General features: G+C 44.4%; 1 protein-coding gene across 4 annotated transcripts in view; it reads left to right on the top strand.

The window, feature by feature from the left end:
- The first annotated feature begins 12,160 nt into the window (after positions 1 to 12,160).
- The window catches only part of ANKH (ANKH inorganic pyrophosphate transport regulator), a 138,610-nt gene continuing 126,613 nt past the window's right edge, over positions 12,161 to 24,157 (top strand). For all 4 annotated transcript variants that reach the window (XR_005529596.1, XR_005529595.1, XM_039238835.1 and 1 more), the window contains exon 1: positions 12,161 to 12,646. Coding sequence is in view for 2 of the 4 variants with exons in the window: in XM_039238835.1 (XP_039094766.1) it covers positions 12,551 to 12,646 (96 nt within the window). In the remaining 2 variants the exon portion in view is untranslated. The remainder of the gene's footprint in view (positions 12,647 to 24,157) is intronic.

The following is a 24,157-nucleotide window of genomic DNA, read 5'->3' as shown; positions in this document are numbered from 1 at the left end:
ACCTCGTTATTCATCCGCGTGGTGAGCTTTGGGTCACATGTTCTGTACCCACGTGTCAAGAAGAGGTGAGCACGCGCTCGCACAGCAATGTCATCGCAAATGTGCCTTAAGAATGCCGAGCGGAGTCCCTGGAAACCACGGGGATGAGGACGGATCCTGGGGTGGGGCCTCCGGCAAGCAGCCACCCTGGCTTGGTTCGCAGCCAAGTCACCGCGAGATGAGTCTGTCGTGGGCACCTGTTCCTCTCAGACACCCGGGCGACTGCAGCTGGTGGGCTTCGTTCTTGTCATGCTCGGGGCAAATGCCCACCTGTGGCCCCAGCGCCGGGAAGGATTTGGAAAATTACTAACCCAAAGGCTAAGGAGACAGTTTCGGTCCAGAGCCACTTAACCCCCCCACCCATCCCCCGACAAAACACTTTTGGAGACAAACTGGCATGGTTCTTAGACAGAAGGAGACAAAATCACTGACTCAGGAAAACCAGGCCCTCTCTGGAGGGCCCAAGTCTTTTAAGACGTGGCTGGAACATTCTTGGGTGGGACGGTTCATCAAAAAAACAAACAACTTAGCAGTTCGCCTTCGTCCAAAACAAGTTTCTCTGTGAGCTGCCCCAGCCACTGCCTCCACCTCGGGCCAGGCCACTCGGGCGGCTCCTGAACGTCAGTCAGTCTTTACCTCGGCCACGGGGACCACACCCTAGTGTGTTCCAATTCTTGACGTGCCAGGGATCACGACCCTGCCTGCATACCGCCCTAGCTCAACTCAATTTGGGGCTGCCTTCCTAAGCAGCCCTGAGCTCGGTCCACCTTGGAGGTGACCCCGGCTTGAACCCTACATGGATAAGTCAAGCCAGCAGGAGCGGAAGACGACAGTGGCTAGGAGTACTGGCTTTGGAATCAGGGACACCTATAATCCTCCGTCACCATTTTCAGCTGTGCAGACAGCACGGCTGCCCAATCAACAACTAGGGGTGCCTTCCTACATTTCTGTTTCCCGGCAATAGCCTCGTACATCTAAGGATTCCATCGTATCAGGCCATCCCCACTCTATGTGCAGAAAAAAAGGTTGCACCTGGATTCAACTTCCCATGGGACAGGGGGCATACAGGGTCTCCTGGTGCCAGACAGAGGGCCTTTCCAGAACCTCCCCCAGAAAGCCAGCACATTGGCTCGGTGCTCCAGGATGTTTATTCCCCAAAACCACTCTTCACCTATAAAAGGAGAGCCCAGTGGGGTCCCTGTGCTGGAGTATGACCCCCTGATGTGTGTGGCTGCACCCCTGCCCCAGGACTTCTCTCCACGGGATGCAGAGAGAACAGGGATGTTGGCTTATGCACTGAATTTGGAAGGCTTAGCAGGAAAAAAAGAATGTAAAATAAATCATCTATATTTTTATACTGATTACATGTCTGACAGTAATATTTTGGATACATTAGGTTAAAATAAATTATTAAATGGGCGTCTGGGTGGCTAAGCGTCTGACTTGGGCTCAGATCATGATCTCACAGTTTGTGAGTTTGAGCCCTGCGTCGGACGCTGTGCTGACAGCTCAGAGCCTGGAGCCTGCTTCGGATTCTGTCTCCCTTTCTCTCTGTCCCTCCCCTGCTCGAGCTCTGTCTCTCTCTCTCAAGAATAAATAAACATTAAAAAAATTTAAAAATATATGGGGCACCTGGGTGGCTTAGTCGGTTAAGCATCCGACTTTCGCTTAGGTCATGATCTCGCGGTTCGTGGGTTCGAGCCCCGTGTCGGGCTCTGGGCTGACTGCCAGCTCAGAGCCTGGAGCCTATTTCAGAGTCTGTATCTCCCTCTCTCTCTGACCCTCCCCTGTTCACGCTGTCCCTCTCTCTCTCTCTCCTAGAAATAAATAAAAATATTTAAAATATATATATATTATTAAAATTAATTTCACTGTTTTGCCTTACCTTTTTAATGAAGTTACTTGTGATAAGCTAAATAATAGCATCCAAGGACCCTGGGAACCTGAAAGCATCACCTTATATGGCAAAAGAACCTCAATACTACAGAGCGGCTGAGCATGACCTTGAGTTGTCTTCTATTGGGGAAAGAGAATGTACATTTGCAGTTGTAACTCTGTAAGGCAGAGGCATCCTTGAAAAATCATACATATGGGGTGATGTGGGTATGCATGTTACATAACCAAGGGGCAGTGGGCCATGTGCTAGATACCTGCTGACTTGTCTGCCAGCACCTCCTCTCTGGAGCTCCCAGGAGTCATTGTGGACAGCAGGACCTCATCCCTTGACTCATCTAATTGAACCAGGAGGGGCACCTGACCCAACCTGGCCCACTTAGGGTCCCTTTTGTTGCAATATAGTCCTGGGAGCAAAAGGGACCTAAGAGCTAAGCTCAGGAGCCATGGATGGGCATTTTCTACTCACAATCTGGACCAGAAAGGAAGAGGAGGACAGAGGAAAGAAAGGAAGGAAGAGATAAGGAATGGAGGGAGGGAGAGGGGAAGGGAGGGAAGGGGGAAGAAGAGACAGAAGTTGTGGTTAGAGATGCAGAGACAGTGCTGACGGTAGCCTTGGGCTAAGTTGATTTCTCTTACATCCCACCAAAGGAATTCAACTAACATACCTTATCATAGATTAGCAGTGAGAAACAAAAGTAATTTATGTAAAAAGTGCTTTGCAAATGATGCAGCACCGTAGATAGGCTAAGCACTATTTTCATTATCAAGGCAGACCCTCCTCTCCCATCAGTGCTCTAGCTAGTGACCTTGACCCCACTTTGGGATCCCCTGACTTCCCACTGTCTCTTCTCCCAAGTCATCCTGCATTTCCCCACTTCTGAGAAACTACCAGAATCTGCTCTTCCTCTAGGGCCCATTGTCTTCTCCTGTCTCTTTTTAAACTAAAGCACATACAATTGGACAAAATAATCTCTAAAATTCCTCGCAGCTTTGCTGTCTTGCAATTCTGGTTTCCTTCATGATCCTCAAAACTCCACGGACCACTCAGACTGTAGAATAGGGGTAGGTGCATCAGAGTATCCCGGGGGCTGGTGAGAATGCAGCCCTCCCCAGGATTACACCATTTTTCAGCCTGAATCACAGTCTCTGGGGGTGGGTTGAGACTGTACTTTAAGCACACTCCATCCGGTAGCCCTGGCATGGGGATCAATAGCTTTTGAGTCAGATGTATCCAGGTTGAGTAGCAACCTCGCTGCTTACTGACTGTGAGACCTTAGAAATGTGCTTACCCTTTGTGTTTATACTTCCACTGCACTGAAAAAAAAAAGGGGGGGGGCGTAATAGTAGCAAATTCATGGAATTACTTTGAGGCTTCAGTGAGATGATAGGTATAAAGAATCTAGCACAGTGTCCAGCATTCAGAAAAGCTGCAATAAATATTAGCTGTTATTAGTAATATAGCAAATAGAAGACTGTACAAATTCTAAAGCAAATCAACTGGGTTGATTTAATATTCAGACATAAATTATAAACTTCCTTATCCAGTCCCTCTTTAGGAGAGGAGACAGGGAGCTGTTTCGTTAAAGGCAGCATGCAGCTGTACCTTTATTTGTGTGCTCATTTGTTTAATGGCTGCTCCACAAAGGAAGAGATTGTGTTTATTTTGCTTTAACACACACATACACTTTATTTAAAGTGGATTTGTGAAGATATAGTTTATACATAATAAGATTCACCCTTTTTAGGTGGAAGTTTCTTTGAGTTATATAACCACAACCACAGTCAAAACACAGAATATTTGTATCCCCCCAGAAAGTTTCCTTGTGCTACTTTGTAGTTGATCCTTCCTGCTCCCCCACCCCACCCCTAGTCACTGGCAACCACGGGTCAGATCTCTGTCCCTACACTTTTGTATTTTCCACAGTGTCATATGAAAGAGTAGCATACCGAGTCACTATTCAGGCTCTTTTTGCTTAGAATAATGCACCTGAGATTCATTCATATCGTTGTGTTTATCAGGAGGTTTTTTTTTTGTGTGTGTGTGAGTAGTATTCCAAAATATGGACATTTCACAACTTGTTTATTCATTAGTTCATGGTTCTTTGGGTTCTTTCCAGTGTGGGGTCATCACAAATAAAGTTGCTAAAACCATCTGCATTCAGGTCTTTTTGTAGACATAAATTTTCATTTCTCTTGGGTAAATGCCTAAGAATGGAATCATTGGGCTACTTGGTCAGTGGAGATTTAAGTTTATAAGAAAGTGTCAAACCATTTTCCAAAGTGGTTGTACCATTCTGCATTCCCAACGTGATGTGAGAGCTCCATTTGCTCCATATTCTCCCCTGCATTGGATGTTTTTGCCATATTTTTAAGTTTTAGCCATTCTAGTAGGTGTTTAGTAGTTTTAATGCATATTTCCCCAACAAATAATGAAGGTAAGAGTCCTTTTTTAGGACTCTTAAACACTTTGTAGTTCATTAAACACAAGAGTTTGAGTTATTTGTATTTCTATTTTACGTTTTGAAAAGATACCTGTATTCTTGATACAAGCCCTTTATCAGATATGAATTTTATACATATGTCTTCCCAATCCCTGGCTAGTCTTTAATTTTCTCAACAAAAGCTTTGGAAGAGGAGAAGTTTTTAACTGTGAAATTCAATTTATGAACGTTTTTGTATGTGGTTTGTGCTTTGGATGTTGTGTCTAAGAAATCTTTGTGTAACTTACAGTCACAAAGATTTTCTCCTGTGTATTCACCTAGAAGTATTGTAGTTATTGCATTGAGTCCAAGATCTATTTTTACTTAATTTGTACACATGGCATGAAGTATGGCTTACAGGCCATTATTTTGCCCTAGCAATGTTTGCTGAAAATATTATTCCATCTTCATTTAATTACATTGTCATTTTTGTGAAAAATCAATTGCCCATATATTTGACATTCTGTTTCTAATTCTTTATTCTATTCCATTGATTTGTAGGTCTGTTTCACCAGAACCACATTGTGGTGATTATGGTAGCTTTATAGTAAGTCTTGAAATCAGGTAGCTTCAGTCCTTGAGTTTTGTTCTTTTTCAAAATAGTTTTAGCTATCCTTAGCCCTGTGCTTTTTCTTTTTCCAAAGGATTTTGTTGGGATTCTGTTTACTCTGTAGACCAATTTGGGGAGAATTGATTTTTTAATAATGCCTTCTGGTCCATTAATCTAGCACACCTCTCCATTTCTTTAGGTCTTCTTTGAACTCCTGATATTTTATGGTTTTCAACATTTATTATTAGATCTATCCCTAAGTAGTTCATGAATTTTAATACTATTGTTAATGATAGTTTTTAAATTTCAATTTCCAATTTTTCACTGCTCGTATACATAAGCACAATGGAGTATTGTAAACGCCTCTGTATCCTGTGACTTCACTAAGCTCAAATATTAGTTTAGTAGTTTTCTTATAGAATCTCTGAGGTTTTCTGTTTGAACTATTTCATCATCTGTGAATAAAAAGTATTTTTTCTTTCCAATGTGCATACCTTTTATTTCTTTTACTTGCTGGATTGCATTAGCTGGAGCCTTCAATATTGTTTTGAATAGAAGCAATGAGAGAAAACACCACGCATTGTTCTCCGTCTTAGGGGGATTATATTTGTTTTGTTCAATACTACATTCCCAGCACCTTGCACCAGGCCTGGCACACAGTGGGCACTCAAAAGAATTTGCCGAATGAATTAAAACAGAGTTTGCTTATATGTACAGAGATTAAAATAACATTGGTTTCGTTAACATCTTATCCAACCACTCAATCTATTGAGTCACAAGTAAAATTATGTAATATGTTCTAGGATATCATTTTGAAATCAGGAACGTTTTCAAATATAAAAATGCTCCGGTGGGAATGTAGGAATTTAGGGATGAGCTATACACTTAACACGACGGTGACGCTATACTCTGTATTTGTCTGATGAATTAAACCTTAATTAATCAATAGGTTTAATTAAAATGCAGTAACAACAGAACTATTGCTTTTCTACCTCTTCTCTGGGATAGTGGAGTCTGAGAAGCTACAAAATCTGATTTCTACATATTATCAAAATGCTAAGGATGTCTAGTCAGTGCCAACTATATAATGGAAAGGATAATACCCTTGTCAACTTGGGGGTTAAGCATAAAACATTTTTAGAAAACTCAATTCAAAACATATTATTTATTGTCTATTATTGTCCTAGGAGCGAAGGTCAGAAGTACGGGATGAAAGAAGATGGTAGTATTTTAAATGGTTCCTAATCTCAGGAAATTCAGTATTTTGTGGTAGATATCAGATTTATATGTTAGAAATCGAGACTAATGCAGCTTTCCCTCTGATTGCCAAAATGAAAAACGGAGGAAAAAATGTCAAAGTGAGCTAGAATTATACAGGAAATCTTTGTGAAACATATGATATTTTAAAACGGCTTAAAAAAAAATAGAGCTTAGACCTTGGATAGATAGCAAGAAGAAAAAGTTAAGCTTTATTAAATATTTTTAACTGTATGCATTTTATGTTCTTCTGATCACTTAAAAAAAAAAAAAAAAAAAAAAGCAGGGGCACCTGCCTGGCTCAAGCAGTAGAACACGCAACTCTTGATCACGGAGTTATGAGTTCGAGCCCCACAATGGGTGTAGAGATTCCTTAAAAATAAGCAAAAGCAGAAGTTGAAGAGAGGAAAAGGGGGAACAAAAGGTAGCTATATATTAATTTCGGTTACATCTCCATTCCATTTAATTCATTAAGAATTACCAGACTGGGGCCCTGGGTGGCTCAGTTGGTTAAGTGTCCAACTTTGGCACAGATCACGATCGCCTGGTTCATGAGTTCAAGCCCCATATCAGACTCTGTACTGACAGCTCAGAGCCTGGAGTCTGCTTCAGATTCTGTGTCTCCCTCTTTCTCTACCCCTCCCCCGCTCGACTCTGTGTCTCTCTCTCTCTCAAAAATAAATAAACATTAAAAAAAAATGACCAGACCTAAGGTTTGTAGAACCAGGATGAATTACCTACACACATACCCTTTCTTTGAGTGTCAACATAATGACCAAAGGTAAGTCAGCCAATCATCAAATGTTCACCTTTATAAAGTACATTGGTTCCAGAATCTAGAAAGTCAGGTGCTAGTGGTGTGGGGTTTTTGAGTGGCATGAACATAATCCATCCCAGAACTTACTTTTTTTTTTTTTTTTTTGGTCACTTTGCAGACATAGAAGTAAGTTACTAGTTGCCAATACACAATGTCATCAGGTTACCTAAGTGAGTTGACAAGAGGCTTCCCAAATGCTTTCTTCTCTAGCAATCATAGAAAAACAAAATTTATAAATGGCATTATATATGGATAAGGCTCTGAGTAAATATATGGACCTGCGCTCTGAGTAAAGCTGCCTCAAATCCCTTCCTCAGAACAAAAGAGGAATTAACGAGAAAAAAAAAATCAGGTATGACATTTATATGTATGCTGCCCATAATTGTTTTCTTCTGACTTAATTGTATGTTTTCGATATTTAAAACATTGAATGTTTCCGGGGCACCTGGGTGGCTCAGTTGGTTAAGTATCCGACTTCAGTTCAGGTCATGATCTCACGGTTTGTGGATTCGAACCCAACGCCGGGCTCTGTGCTGACAGTTCAGAGCCTGGAGCCTGCTTAGACTCTGCATCTCCTTCTCTCTCTGCCCTGCCCTACTCACTCTGTGTCTCCCTCTCTCTCAAAAATAAACAAACATTAAAAAAAAATTTTTTTTTAAACATTAAATGTTTTCGAAGCCAAAATTAGATAACAAAATACACTCAGAGAATTCCTTCTTCCGTCCCTATGCGACCCTGTGCTCTTTCTTTCCCCACAGATTAACTTTTGAATAGTTTTTGATTTATACTTCCAGTGTGACTTTTTCACAAATATGAGCAAATACGCATATACGCATATGCATACACAACCATACTCATATTTCTCTCCCATCTTACCCCCTTCCCCCAAAATAGCATATGATTTCATGGTTTGGCACCTCGTTTTTTTTCACTTACCAAAATATTCTATGGGCCACTCCATATCAGCACATTAGAAATTTTCCCCATTCCTTTCTGCAGTTCAATATTTTGAAAGCATCTGTGTGGTCCCTTTAAAAGTATTAAAGAAGTCAGGGCACCTGGGTGGCTCAATCGGTTAAGCGGTTAAGTGTCTGATTCTTCATTTTCACTCAGGTCATGATCTCATGGTTGGTGAAATCAAGCCCTAAGTCAGGCTCTGCGCTGTCAGCATGGGGCCCAGTTGGGATCCTCTCTCTCCCTCTCTCTACCCCTCCCCACCCTCTCAAAAAAATAAACAAACATTAAAACAAGTAAAGAAGCCAGTAAAAGTGAGAACTGTAACTACTAGCAGAATTTAACTAGTTAAGTCTAGTTTATCTACAGCAAATGTTCAATTTCTGGACCTTTTACCCGAGCCATTCACCTCCTACATCCAAGTGTTGGGATATGTCGAGAGTACAAAAACCAGCTTTGATCATTGGCCCAGGCAAATGATGGCAAACGCAAAACTTGCCCAGGAGATGGCAAACGCAAAACTTGCCCCTGGAGGGGAAGGAGACAATTTTCTTTCTGCTCTCCAGAAGCTTGGATCTGGGCAGAAATCATGACTTCGTCTCACAGAACAATATTTATGTGAGCTCAATTAAATAGTCTAGAAATCAGAGGCTTCCCCATTCCGCACCCCCAATGAGCCATGTAGTAAAACTGCACAAGGCTCAGATGTAGAAGTGTAAGTGTTGTACTTATATCTAGTCTATTTCGGGGGGACTCCTACTCATTTCAAAACAAGACACCAATATCCAGGACTAATATTCCCCCAAAACCACCTGTTAAATAAATCGGTTATACCTAATATACAATATAGGATAATCATGTGTGAGCAATTTAGGTAACTCTATAAAGTCAGTCTTACACAAATCTTTATGACACATTCTTCCAGATCCTGTCCATTGCTACAATTCCAATCTGCTGCCAGTGGGCACCTCAAGTGAAGGAAATCTGAGCTATAGGAGTTCTAGAACTAGATGATTTTAAACATGACCTTTTAGTCTGTCATTTGCAACAGATGTTCCTGGGGGGTAACATGTACATAGTCATTTAAGATCAATTCTAGAAAAAAAGTAAATCAGGCACTCATGTAACTTTTTGTTTCTCTTTTTGAATTAGCTTCTTCAAAAATTGGAGTTAAGCGGCACCCAAGTGGCTCAGTTAGTTGAGGATTGGTCTCTTGATTTCAGCTCAGGTCATGATCTCAGGGTTGGTGAGATTGAGGCCCACATCAGGCTGTGTGCTGACAGCACAGAGTCTGCTTGGGAGTCTCTCTCTCCAACTCTCTCTGCACATGTGTTCTCAAAATAAATAAATAAACTTTAAAAAATTGGGGTTAACAATTTTAAACATCAAAACAATAGTATATGACTGGCCATTTATGAAATTGTTTCTGTGAAGAGTAACTTTTGCTGCACTCCCAAATTAATGCTACCTTGCACTTCTGAAGATGTTTTCTATGTATTGCTTAAAACTTTCTTTTTGTAACCTTCTATTTGCCGCTTGTGCTAAGTACAGAAAGGTAAAAAGGAAAAGTCTAGATCTAACCCCTGTTAAGAGTTGAGCACATTTTCTTCCAGTGTGTTTCCCATACATACACGTTTTTTCTTTACACTTTTGAGGGTAGAGTCTGTAAATCTTGCCATGTCCTTTGGCCAAAGACTTTGTAAATGGAAGCTAAAGCTGTTCCCTCCAAACACTCTCTGAATCCAATATAAATGACTTCGCGATCTCTTCTTGGGTTCGGGGTAAGTTAGAAAATTTCCCATTCACTAGCATCCCTTCTTTTCTGGAATTATCTTTTCCAACAACTACTAAGTTAAAATGAGGAAGAAGAAGAGAGGCCAATAACTCCCTTTGAAACCGGTTATCTGATTTTGAGTCTTTGACAGAAAAAAAATAATTAAAGTTCCCATTAACTTCCACATTGCCATAGTGTGATTGAATGCAGAGGCCTTTCAAATCTAAAGAGTCCTCTTTGCCATAATCAAAGATGACACTGTTAAATCATTCATTTAAAAAATACACTTACAGAATACTCAAACGGGGATTGAGCATTCAATCCTTGTTTCAATACTCAAACGGCCTTTCATTGATTCGCTGGAACTTTCTGACCATTCCTCCTTAGGAAGGACTGTGAGCATTCGCATGGGCCAGCAGCTGCACTCGCAGGAATGCGCAGGTCCTTGCCCAGGGCCCAGCCAAAGCAAACCCGACTGACTTGATGGGTATTGATCGAGGACCTCATCAACCCCACATTCTAGACAAAGGTCAGCGTAATTAGATTGCTTTGAGTAAAATGAGCCCATGGAAACCTAGACTAACAGAATGGATAAACCATAAGGTGATATTTGCTTTAGAAAAGGACTACTTCCCAGAGAATTGCTTTAATAACAGGCTCTCTTAGTATATTTTAAATAAGATTTGACTACGTTAAAACACACCTTTCAGGAACTGGCCACTGAGGAGAGTCCTGTACACAAGTACTTCCTGTTTTGCTGAGAAGTCTTCTTAAATAATATTCTTTGACACATATAGCACAATAAATAATTACCAAATTTTCATTTTAATTATAGGGGATGTCGTTTGAGGTTACATCAGAGCTACAAGGTAAATTATCTTCCTGTTTCTCAAGGTCTAGGTAGACCGTGTGGAATTTAGAAAGGTCTCTTAAAAGGCATAAAATACGGAAAACATTTAATATTTTCAGAGAGACTGTGAAATACCGAAACTAGCTCCCTAGTGACACCAGCTGTACAAAGCTCCATGTGACATCATAGGCTCATTCCTACGTGCAAAATTGCTTTATTGCTTTTAATAATAAATTCATTCATTAAGCGAATTCAACTTTGAAAGCAGCACGTGCGAGGGGTGTGTGCAAAATAGGACAAGCAGGACGGGCGGACCTTCAAAAATCATCGATTTCCAGACGGCACCAGCACTGGATAAACCAGAAGCAGGTCCTTCTAAGCGCTGGGACTTCTGCACGGCCACGCAGGTCGCACGCCCACGAAGCCGACCTGCACAGCGGGCTCTCTTTTTCACCTCTCCTTTTAATAACAGTTTTCTGAGAGCTTTTGGTTCAGGGCAAAATTGAGCAAGAGGGTCAGAAATCTCCCACAAACCCCCGGCCTCCACGAGACGCCTGTCACTCACAGGGCCTCGATCCTGCCGGCGGAGACGGATGCTGGCTTTGCCGAAAGCCGTTTCGAAGTTTTGGGTGAAACACTCCACACAACTATGATTTCCCCCGAAACCACCGGGGCACAGTATAATAAAAAGTTGTTTCCTCCTGCTCTCCTCCTTGTTCGCCTAAAAGGGACAGACTTTTCGAGGTGGTTGTTTGACAGCAGCGGCGCACGGAGGAGAACCTTGGCTGCCCAGGTGCGGGGGGCGGTCCGAGCCCCCCGAGCGCACGTGCAGGGAGCGCACGGTCCCAGCGGCCCTCTGCGCACCCCTCCCTCCACGGCCCCCGGGACGCCCTGAGCGCGGCGCCCCCTTCGCCGCGGCCTTTCCCCGGTCTCTGCGCGCGTCCAGAGCGGCACTTCAGCTCCCCCGGCTCCCAGGTGGGCCCCGAAGCAGGGCCCCCCCCCCACCCCCGCGGCGCCGGCCAGGGAGGGCAGGGGGGCTTCCCAAACCCGTTCCTTCACGGCCCCGAGCGCCCGGAGCCCCCCCGGCGCGTCCGCGGCCCCTGCCCCGCCCGCCGGTCTTCCACACGCCGCGGCCGCTCCCGGGACCGCGCGGGGGACCCCAGCCCGGGGCCCCGCGGGCGATAGGGCCCGCACGCCTCGGCGCCCCCGCCCCACGGGCTCCCCGCGGCGTCCTCCGGGCGGCGGGGGGGGGGGGGGTGGGGGAGCCCCACTGCCCCGCCGGCTCGCGCCGCCGCCCCCGGCCGCCCGGGGAACCGCAGCGAGTCCCACCCCGCGCGCGCGCCCCCGGGCGCAGCGGAGGCGGCGGCGGCGGCGGCCCCACGGCCTGTGCGTGCGCAGCGCCCCCCGCGGCCGCGCGGAGCGCAGGCGGCGGCGCAGGCGAGGAGGGCGCCGCCCGCCCGGCCCCGCCCCAGCGCGCCCGCCCCCGGGGCCGCCGGCGGTGTCCGCGCCTCCGCGCCCGCCCCTGATTTCCTCCGCACGGCGGCGGCGGCGGCGGCGGCGGCGGCGGCGCCTCGTGCGCGCGGTTATTTATTTATTTCCGGGCCCCAGAGCGCTTATAATGGAGCCGCTGTCAGCAGAGCCTTCTGCCGCCGCCGCCGCCGCCGCCGCCGTCCCTCCTCTTTTTTTTCCCGGCACATCTTTGTTGTGTGGGAGGGCAGCAGGGATGGACTTGAGCTTGCGGATCGCCTGCTAGAGCAGCCGCGCTGGGAGAGGGCGCCGCAGCCGCCAGGAGGAGCCGCCGCCGCCCCAGGCCCCGCCGGAGCCGGCCTCCGCCCGCCCGCCCGCGCCCCCGCCCGGCCCGCTCGCCCCGCGCCCCGCGGCAGAGTCCCCTCGCGGCGGCAGATGTGTGTGGGGCCAGCCCACGGCGGGGACTATGGTGAAATTCCCGGCGCTCACGCACTACTGGCCCCTGATCCGGTTCCTGGTGCCCCTGGGCATCACCAACATAGCCATCGACTTCGGGGAGCAGGTAAGCCCCGGCCGCGCCCCCCCGCCCGGCCCGGGCAGTTGCGCCCTGAGCCCCGCGCCCGCCTCGCACTTCTTGGCCTTAGACACCCGGGCGCCTGGGGATGAGAGCAGCGGGGAGTCACCTGCTCCCAGTCCCTTTTTTTATCCTAGAACATTTGGTTGGGCTTGCAGCTTGTCAAGGATGACTTTTCCAGCACTCCATTCCCCCTCCCCCCGATTATTCAGCAGACTTTTCCAGCTCTCTCCGGAAAATGTGAAAAGACCGGAGGGTTTGGAGCTTCACCTATAGACGGGTTTTTAGTGCACAGCAGGAGTATTATGTAATTTGTTATTATGTAAACCTCAGGTCTGTAAGTAAATTGTAGTTGCAAATAGCTCACGTGCTTGGGTTTTATTTATCCGGTGTTGGTGGTGATGGTGATGGCGATGATGGGGAGATTTTGCCTTACGGTGTGTCCAAGTTGATTTCCCAGGTACTTCTAATTTTTTTTTTGTTTTGCTTTGTTTTGTTTTTTGCCCAGGTGTGGATTACGGGTGCCCACATGATAAGCTGACCGTTGGCCATGCCTAGTGTGGTGTTTATTTTTGTCTCTCTTGGACCCTCACTAAAGAAGGGGAGCACCTTTTTGTTTGCGGTCTTCTTGTCCTTGTTTCTTTTTCATGCGTTTCCCCATTTCTCTCCATGTGGCGTCATTGCAAATCTGGCACTGCAGACTCTTCAGCAGAGGGGCACTGGTACTCTGCACTTGGCCTGTGGGGACCGTTTTCTGCAGGGCCTCCCGTGGGCTGCAGCTGCGTCTTAAGGCCAGGAGGAGGGTGGGGGTGGGGATGGGGTCAGCTCCTGGATGAGCAGGTGTGAGAACCGCGACAGTGGGATGAGCCACACTCCTGGTGTTACAGCACCTTATTTCTTTTCCTTTAAGTCAGGAGACTTCAAAGGATGCTTCTATAGAAAATGCGCCTATGTTAGTGCCGTTTGAGTTTTCTGACACCAGTTTTTCAGAAGGAGGGTTGTTTGACTCCTCTGTTAGATGAATACTGGCTTGGATTGGTCTCTCTGTGCTCAGAACTTTTGATTGATTGCAACTCTGCAAGCACAGTAGTACTTAGCCCGCATCGTAAGCTTCTTTTTTCTTCAAATTTTCTTGCCAGTAGGTGTTCTCAACGTAGTATAGTCCCCAGAGACCTTTGTCTAGTAAGCCAACGAATTTCCCTTGGTGAAATACTGTATTTTTCTGTTGCCACTTTGCTCTGACAGTTGCTTTCTGGGGTCGCCCAAGGGCTTCTCTGCTGCTGCATCTCCTTCCTGCCCACCTTCTCTTCTTTCATAGTTAACTGGTGACTTCAGGCATTTCCTATCATCTGTGGAAAGGTCTGAGGACCTGAATTTACTACACTTCACATTTTAGATGAGTCAAGTGCTGTATATTCACCTGAACTGTTGGTGTGTGTGTGTGTGTGTGTGTGTGTGTGTGTGTGTGTGTGTGGTGGGGCGGGGAGGGGGAGACTATATGGCATAACTGGTGGAGGTAAGAGTGTTCTATGTCATAATTAAATGACTTGAAATATAACATAGTATTGCCTCACATTTGCCTTAATTCCTTGATATAACTGAGGATTTAATTTCAGTGTAAGGGAAAGGATCTCCTGAGGTCACGAAAGGGAGGCTCGCCATAAACAGTTATACAGGTGGTTTATCCTTGTAGGTCTAATAATTCAAATGCATCCGTAAAACATTGCTAACCTAATTAGCATAGCCGACTGACACAAGCTAAGTGCCAGAGTGTTGTCTTTTTGCACAGAAGCTTTATCAACAAGTGTTTGAGGTCCTTATCCCTTAGGTGCCTGTGCATTTATGAGGTTGCAGGCTGCCTGGTGGTAGAGATAGTTTGTCAGAGTTAGGGGTGAAGGGATGGGGGCAAGAAATTGACAGGTTTGCCAAACTTTCTTTTACCATCTGGTATCGGATGATAATTGTTTTTGCAAAATATGACAAGGTTAGAGGGATGGAATTTACTTTTTCTTAGTTGGAAACAGTAGAAGAGTGACCTGGTCACATGTGAGTAAGAATAGAGGAACGTTTTACCCCTCTATTTCAAATGCTTTGAAACACATCCGCGAGGAGGAAAAATGAGCTCTTTGCAAAAGTCGGTCTACTTGAGATTTCAGAAAATATGAAAATATGCAGCTCTTGACTTGAGGTTTTAATCATATTTTAGACAGATGGACACATGCAGATCAGCACCAGTCTTCTTTAGGTGTGGGCAGGTAGAATACACCTTGAGTGAACAATGCTTCATATTTCAGTAATTGACTCCTAATTAAGAAATATAACAAGGGAGTGCAAAGATCAAAGGTCAAAGCAGTCTGTGGTTAAGTCTCTGACTTGTCAAGAATGAAAGACAGTAAAATGACATAAATGTTTCCTAGATGAGTTGGGTGTGTGTGTGTGTGTGTGTGTGTGTGTATGTGGTTATAAACATCTCAGTTTGTTGTTTCTGGAGGAAATATGGACAGAACTTTTAAAATGGGATTCCAGCTGTATACAGGATTCGACTGAAATTTGAATAAACAACGCACATGTGACTGTGTAAAGGAATTCTCTAGTCATAAATTATCTCAGAGCTGTTAGTGCTTGTGGGGGAGGGGCTAGGAAGATGCCTGTAATGATTTATTTCACACCTGCTGAGAGGCTCCATGAACATTCTGTTGTATATAGTGTTCCTTATAATTTTATAGGTCAGTCAGGGAGGAAACCCAAATATGACGGGGTATTCTAACAAGACTAGCAGAAGCTATTCTCACATTTTAAATTTTGGTGGTGGTGGTACTTTGTGGGGGTGGTGGTAAAGGAGAGTTGAAGTCTACACTGGGGAACAAAGCTATATGGAATAGATGACCTGCTTTATAATACTAAACAGAAGCACCATGAGAAAGAATGAGAATAAATGCATTGTTGCAGAGACTAAAATAATGTTTTTAGAACCTGGTGGATGCATAGAACACTTTATAATAATTACAGCAGATCTAGAATTATCATTTTATCTCTATTTTTACACGTTGACAGTCAAAAGTGTTAATTGCTTCCATTCACAGGCCTTTCAGTGTGTGCTTAAAGCATCTCAGCACATGTTGTCACTGAAGAAGGGCTGAGAGGCTTAGACGTGTTAAGTCACTTGTCCAAGATCACACAGGTAATATCGGACGGAGCCAGGATTCAAGCCCACATCTGCTTGGCCTTAGCCATTCTGCTGTCTGCCCTCTCCAGTCAGGCTCATCCACTGCAGTTCACCCAGGAGATCTTATAAATTTAGGAATAAATTCTGGCTTTTCTGATTCCCAACCTGGGCTTAAACTTAATCTTAGCTGTCAGGTTTTGGATTTTATGATGTAAGACAATCATAAAATTCCATGATTCAAGAGGTTCTTGGAAGAACCAAGTTATACAGGTAATTCTTATTGATAAGTCAACAGTATATCTTATTTTGTCTTCTGTTAAAAGGGGAGAAAAAGATAAACAACTGATACTTCACAGTAAAATTATTCAGAAGTTACTTAGTATTTATCACTGGAGCACTACAGATTGCTGAAATAGATTTGGAACAATGTTTTTCTTTAAAGTATCTGCAAATGGCCGTGATGTCACTGTGTTCAAAGAACTGTTATTTCTGCTTAGAATTAAACTTGATACAAAGTCTCTGAATTCCTAAAAAGCCAAGTTCACCAAATTATTTGAATAAATCAGTGAAATTTGTTACAGGGTACTTAATGACACTTGAAGTGTTAAGTACAACTTTGTTATGAAGACTTTGAAGGAGACAAGAAGGTTGAAATTGTTCTCAATTCAGAAGGAATGTGTTGAGCATCTGACTCTTGATTTCTGCTCAGGTTATGATCCCAGGGTTGTGGAATCAAGCCCCGTGTCCGGCTCTGCACTGAACGTGAAGCCTGCTTAGGATTCTCTCTCCCTTCCTCTGCCCCTCCTCTGTGCTCGTGTTCTTGCTTTCTAAAATAATAATAATAACAATAACAATAGTAATAATAATAAAAGAAATGTGTTCTTCCAAATGTCTGGTAATTTCCCTTTTCACACCAAAATGATAACTGTGGGTATTTCCAGTTGCCCTGAATGATCGATTCACTGAATTTAGTTGGGTCCAGTATGGTAACTCAAAGACCCAAAGTTTTTATCTGTGAATGAAGATATTTGTATGTGGAGTGTTACAATTAGTAGTGTAAGATGGGTAACAGGTATGTTAAGAGCCCTTCCTAATTTAGAAAACCTAGCATTAGGCTTTCACAGTTAAGGGTCTCAAATTACTAATATCACAAGATGGAGAAAAAGGGAGGCCCAGGAAAAATAGTTTAATAAATGTCCTTTCTGTCTACTAAGTAGAGAAATATATACCTCCCCCCCACCCCCCACCCCCAGACCAGGAGATACAGGAATGAAAAATGGTGAGTGTCTGACACTGGCCACTGTTGAGAAGGGACTGTCCATCTGAGGTCCCTAAGCGATGCAAGAAACTTCCCAGGCAGCTTGCCTTAAGTAATGATGAAACTGACGTTTGTATGTTCCACTGTGCAAAGTACCTAAAGACGGAAGTGGCAATCTCAAGCTGGGTTTCCAAGTAACCTTGGGGGGGGGGGTGTCTTTTTTTCCCCTCCAACCTATTCTGTATTAATGGAATATATTTCAAAATGACATTAATTGTTTTCTAATTATACGCATAGTGTATGTTAGCTGTTTAAAGTTTGGATAAGTATTTTAGAATGGAGGGAAAAGTAAAAATAACCCTGATTCTGCTCTGAAGAAAAAAAAAAAAACTCCTTCAACATTTTGGCTATCTCCTGCCAATTTTCTCTCCCATAATTGAGGTATGTGTGTGTTTCACAGAACACAGAGGCATTTTCCCCGTATCGCTAATAAGTATTTAAGTATGGTTTTAAAGTTTTATTTATTTATTTTTGAGAGAGAAAGAGCGCATGAGCACAAACTAGGGAGGGGCAGAGGGAGAGGGAGAGAGAATCTCAGGCAAATCCTATGCTCAGCACAGAACCCAAGGCGAAGCTCAGCCTCATGAAGTTGGACACTTAACCAGCTGAGCCACCCAGGCACCCCAAGTATGATTTTAACAGTAGCCCAGTATTTGATGATACAAGCATGCTCTAATTCCCTTTGCTGTATATTCTGTTGTTTATTTTTTTGTTCCTTTAGTATTTATCGAGTACCTACTTTTTTTTTTGCAATGGTATTATTTATTTTTTACTACTTTTTATTATTGAAGAATAGTTGACATCCAATGCTATATTAGTTGCAGACGCACACCACAGTGGTTTGACAGTTCTGTACCTTACCCAGGGCTCACCGCGGTAAGGGTGGCCACCATTTGTTACCGTACAAGGTTGTTACAATATTATTGACTGTAATCCCTGTGCCGTGCTCTCCCTCTCCATGACTTATTTATTTTATAACTGGAAGTCTGTACCTCATGATCCCCTTTACCTATTTCTTTCCCAATTTGTTTAAATGCTGAGGTTTTTTGTTTCCTGCAACAGAAAGTTTCAGAGACCATCTTTGTGTAATAAGTAGATAATGTGTTTTTTTCTGACTGCCTTGGGCTTTATGCCTGGCATAATTTAGTGCCTATTTCTGTTCCTCATTCATACATAGAAAATGAGGTCACTCTTTTCTGGCAGTCCATATTTAGTCAAGGACACCGTGACCTCCTTAGTCCAATTGATACTTAGTTCTCCATGGTGTTTCCGAGTTCTCTTTAGATGTCATCTACATTTAAAGTACCTCTCTTTCGATGCACTTAGGTAAGTAGATTATCTCTAGAGGCTTGGAGGTATAATCCTGTGGCGGGTTTATTCACTTATTTATTTATTGAGTGGTTTGATGACTAAGCTAACTACTACTTTGTCGGAATACTTCTTCCCAAGCATATCCTTCAAAAGATAAACACTTCATTTATCAAGACAGTATCTAAATCTCTTTCTAAGAATGCATTAAATTCTTTTGAAAGCAGTGAGTCCTAAGAAATATCGTTTATGGCCCATCTCACCTTTTGGATGTGGAAAGCCGAGTGTACGTTACTCGTCAGTAATCTGGTTTCCATGTCTCTTCGCTGTCCCTTGTCTGACTTGGGACAGGTTATGATGAGATGGGAAGATGAGAGACCCTAAGTGGAAAATCGTTTTTTTTTAATGGCCTCTGTGAGTTAGAGTAAATAAACCTTGTGAAATTCATACCAGAGTGACTCGGGTGATGCCTACGTGTTAAGAAGTCAATCTGGTATTTTTCAACACTGCAATTCGATGCAATAGATACAATAGAAGTACCGAAAACCCTCTTTTATTCACTATTATCTGGATATGAGCTCCCTATCTGAGTGCAGTTTTTTGATAACTGAAGCTTATCCTTTAAAATGCAGATCATTGTTTTTCTTTTTCTTTCTTTAATATGAGAATTATTGTTGCTGGAAATAGGTATTGCACATTTGTTTACCATGTTAATTAAATATAGTATATATGCAAAACAATGTAACATTTTTTGCTGTCTTGCAAATATCTGTTGTGCTAAGCAATCCGGGATATATGCTGACAGGTGATATTCAAAATACTTAGAGTTTGACACTGACCAAGATGATAAAAATGATAAAATAATAATTAATAAAAATACCTAATACTTGATGGATACTTTTTAATTTTTTGCTTCAGATCTACCCTGGGCCTCAGAAACTTAATAGAACTCCATGAAAATTGAAGAGTAAATCCTTTTGGACACCTCCTTTGGGAAAAAGCATATACACCTTATGACACTTGTTTTCATGCCCTGCACTGATTTTGTGTCTGTTCTAGAGATAGTCTAGAGTCAATGTCAAGCAAGCGACCTTTGAACAAGGAAAGCGTTGCCACCTTGGACATGGACCTGCCCTCAAGCTGCTTCGATCCTGCTTGAGAAAACATACGTGAAGCACCTTTACCATCAGAAGGGCATGGAACACAATGTGTAAATTGCACAGTGCAGTTTATGATAACACACAGTGAGGCGCCAGTAACTGTAATAGAGCAGGAAGGCTGTGTGAGCCATGCAGAGATGGCTCTCATCCAGCTGGGGTCGCCCCCTGCCTCCTTCTCTCCAAATCCCCTTGTCATCAGAGGAGGAAGGTGCACCCCATCTGCAAGGGTGAAAACAGAGTCACAGTGTAGGTACATTAGCAGACTTCATAGCAAGCCGTACAAATTCAGGGTTTGCTTTAGTATCACTTCATGGTTTGGGAACCATTTACCTGCTGTTCCAACCAGACACCACTGACAGTGCTGAGGACCAATGAACTTAAAATGACAGAGAGGACATTCTCTCAGCAGATGCGTGCGTTGCAACTTTCTGCTGCTTCTCTGTGATTGTTCCGTCACACCAGAAATGTTTCAAAGCCCATCCTGGGAAGGGAGATAACATGGTTATTTGTCAGGACAAAGGGGGTAATTTCTCCCCTAGATAAGGAGTTATCAGAAACAGCCTGGGCATCTGGTTCGGGAAATGCCACAGGGTCCCCAGGACGGACGGACCAGCTTTGTTTCTAGTTGGGGGAGTGTATTTTGGTCTAAGTTAGCTCGCAGGTCCTTGCTGGGTTTTGTACTTTTTATGATATTTTGATGTCACTAGTTGGGCAGGACTCTCGAAGGGCCTGACACCTTCAGCTTGTTCGAGGATTGCCTTCTGGAAAGATGGGTATGGTGGTGTAAACGTCAGCCATCTTCCTGCCGTGAGCACTCATCACTGTCCCCAACCTCGGGGTGGGGGAAGGGCTGTGTGTGGCTCCCTGTCCTGGAGCAGAAGGAGGCGAGAAGCATCTGCACACACCTCCAAGCCCACATTTCCGTGCCTCCTTGCTCCCTGCCTGGCTGGAGACCACGGCTGGTAGGGTGGCCTCTGACTCGAGGCTGGGAAGAAATTCAGAGCAAAACTGGGAATCGTCGGATAAGCACTTGCAGAGGTGACTGGCAAGGAGCATTGAGGCCCCTGGGGACAGATCGTTGGAATGACATGGCTGAAAAGCATAATATCTGCTGGCAGGTTAATGAGACTTTTTCTGGGGAGCCAGATGAGCCAGGGATGGGAGGGGGCAGAGGTTGTGGCCGTGACTTCCTAGGCTGGGAGAAGGTAAGGTGGCTTATTTTGTGAGAGGCCCGAAGAGGTCCGGTTTGGGTCAGGAAGCCTTGGGGGTCAGCAGTCACGTGCTCCGAGAGCCAGCCATTCCAGGTTATGGTCTTAACTAAGTGACGAGGAGTCCAGGCCCAGTAAGCTTTGCAAAGTCCCTGCGTGGTTTCTGAGAAATATAACATTGAGTCTAAGGGAGCATTTGAGTCTCTGACTGTCAGACCCTAGTTTGCCATCTGGCTCAGGTGTGCCTGTTCTGTGTCCAAAGCTGCTTTTAAGACCATAAGAAGTTTGGGTGCCCTTGAATCCGGAGATCTGCTGGCCGCCGGGCCGTGCATTTTAATAGAGGGGACTAGTAGTGTGGAGAATCTAGAACAGCAGATTACAAAAGAAAAAATTGTCTGACATCTGAGTGCTTTAAATGGTTTGGCAGGAAATTCGCTGTGGCTGGGACACCGAGGCCTCCCACCGTGCGTGGCCTGAAGTTGACATTTTATAAAGACAGACCGCGCGTAGGAGAGTAACAAATGGCCCTGCTTAATAAGAAAGAGGTAACTTTCACCTCTTCAGGATTCGAGCCGAGCCCAATGAAGAAGCAACTGGAAAGGCACGTCCCAGCCAGCCCGATCTGAAGGAAGGGAGTCAGAGTGTCTCTTCTCGGACCCAGATGTCACACCCAAATGTGGTTCCCTGTCTCACTCTTGGAGACCTTGTTTTTCTTCAGAATGGGCTCTGGCAGTATCTCCTCCCTTTTCAGATGCAGCATCCCGTCACCTGGAGCCTGACAGGTACTCAAGATGTAACTCCTTTCTACTCCCACACAAAGGCACATACCTTTAGGTATTACATCACCTGGACTGCACACCTGTTGGGCTGTTTACCAAATTCGGGCGGGTTCGCTGGCCCGGGTGGTTAGCCCATGCTGTGTTTACCGGACTTCCCTAGACAAACCAGTGTTCCGGCAGTGAGGGGGCAGTGAACTTGGACTCACCTGCAGGGATAGTGGACCCCCACCCGAGGGCCTGGGCTGCAGAGTGGCTGAATGAACTGAGTAACTTAGTTACTCAGTTTTCTTTTAGGCCTAACGCATCTTCTTGCAGAGAGGGTCCTGGCAGCCCTGTTTTTCATTTCTTTCTAGAAATGGAGGTATGGTTCACATACGGTGAAATGTACAGGGCTTTTGTGTACTGGCCCGTGGGTTCTAACAGACGGCAAATGCATAGCTGTGTGACCCACACTGCATTCCAAATCCGGATCATTCCCATCAGCCTGGAGGGTTCCCCAATGCCAGGCGCCTCAAGGTAACCATGATTCCGGTGGCTAGATATGGCCTGCTGTTGTAGATTTTAGTGGACTCTAACTAGGTGGAGAGTCTGGCTTTCTGTGTTACATAACCTTGCTCCTTGTACTATCTGGTGTTTTCAGTTCTAGGCCTTCACTTATATGAACTGCTGATCATTTTGATGTTCAGACATGATAAATATTAAAGTCTGATTTAAAAACTAACACCATATGGGGTGCCTGGGAGGCTCAGTTGGTTAAGCGTCCGACTTGAGCTCAGGTCATGATCTCATGGTCTGTGAGTTCGAGCCCTGCGTTGGGCTCTATGCTGACAGCTCAGAGCCTGGAGCCTATTTCGGATTCTGTGTCTCCCTGTCTTTCTGCTCCTCCCCCACTCGTGCCCTGTCTCTCTTGCTCTCAAAAATAAATAAAACATTAAACAATTAAAAAAAAAGTAACACCATAGAACAAAAATGTGGTACATACCATCACGAATTATTCCTCAGCCTTCCAGAGGAATGGAATGGTGATGTGTATATACTACCACACAGGTGAACCTTGAAGACATGACACTAAATACAAGAAGCCAGACAGAAAAGGACAACTGTGGTATGATTTCACTTAGATGAGGTACAGGGAGTAGTCCAACTCGTAGACAGGAAGGGAGCAGTGGCTGGCGGGGGCGGGGCAGTGGGGAGTTCCTGTTTGGTGGGCACAGCTTCGGTTTGGAATGACAGCGCTCTGGAGAGGGATGGCGGCAATGGCTGCACAATACTGTGAATGCACTTGATGCTGCTGGACTGTAAGCTTAAAAGTGGTAAAAATGATTAATTTTATGTTAGGTATATTTTATGAAAAGAGAAAGTTTTAAGTAACATCATAAGCTACTGGGAACGCCTGTGGCTTCTGAAGAGGAACTCTCTTTTCAAAACCCAACATATATTAATTTTATTCTAATTATAGATGTTCAGTTTCATTGTAAAGGGGAGAAAAATAAAGAAAAGTATCAAGAATGAGAGCCACGTGCAAACCTAATCACCTAGAGGTAACAGCTGTGTCTTATTTTACCACCATGTTTTCTTGCCTTTTTTTTTTTTTTTTACATAGTATTGTATCTTTTAAAAGCTTATTTATTGATTTTGAGAGAGTGGGGGAGGAAAGGGGGGAGCAAAGAGAAAGAGAGAGAGAGAATTACAAGCAGGCTGTGTGCTTATAGCGGAGGTCTAGCCCATGACCATGGGCTCAATCTGGGGGTCGATCCCACAAGCCGTGAGATCATGACCTGAGCCAAGATTGAGAGTCGGATGCTTAACTGATTGAGCCATCCAGGTGCCCTTGCGTGTAATTTAAAACAGAATTGTAACCTCTTTCCACTTTATATGTAGGCAGTTTCCCTTGATTTTAAGTATTTCTCTAGCATGTGATGATTAATGGCTTCCTAGCATTCTCTCGCATAGATATGCCATAATTTATTTATTCCTTTGTGGTTAGATGTTCAAGTTGATTCTGTTTCGCTCTGTTTTGAATAATGCTTGGGAACATTTTTGTACAGACATCTTTGCACACGTCTGATTATTTCCTTGGATGAATGCTAGAAATACTCGCGTACGTGTGCCCCTCTTCAGGGCTTCTGCTGCATGGTGCCACACTCCTGCAGAAAGTTCCAGAGTACCCTGCAGGTGCCGTGTGGGAGTGTGCCGCAGGCGTTCCTCACCTTGGTGCCGTTTCACAGTCCAGTGGCTTCCGCCACCAGGAATATTCATGCCAGTTCTCTCAAAGCTATGTGATGCTCATGAGGCTCCTTCAAATGATTTCCTTTATTAAAAGCATTTCTTTTTTAATGCTGAGAGATCGGTGTTACAGAATGTAATGCTTTTAAATCGTTTCAAAACTTCCATTCTTTTTAGTAGGCACGTTTTGGACCAAATCCCTACTCTGCATGGGGTTAGGCATAAGCACAGGAAAGAAAAGGATTCTATTGGCTTCACTTGCATATGTCTAGAAAATACCTGTCCCTAAAGCTTTCGAGGCAGAGAAAAGTGCTTTTTGATGAGTTTAATGATG

Source organism: Hyaena hyaena, unplaced genomic scaffold (genome assembly GCF_003009895.1).
Source record: "Hyaena hyaena isolate Hyena2069 unplaced genomic scaffold, ASM300989v1 scaffold_148, whole genome shotgun sequence".
In the NCBI taxonomy this organism is placed as follows: domain Eukaryota; kingdom Metazoa; phylum Chordata; class Mammalia; order Carnivora; family Hyaenidae; genus Hyaena; species Hyaena hyaena.
The sequence above is the reverse complement of the archived record's forward strand: the minus strand, read 5'-3'. Positions and strand labels throughout refer to the sequence as shown.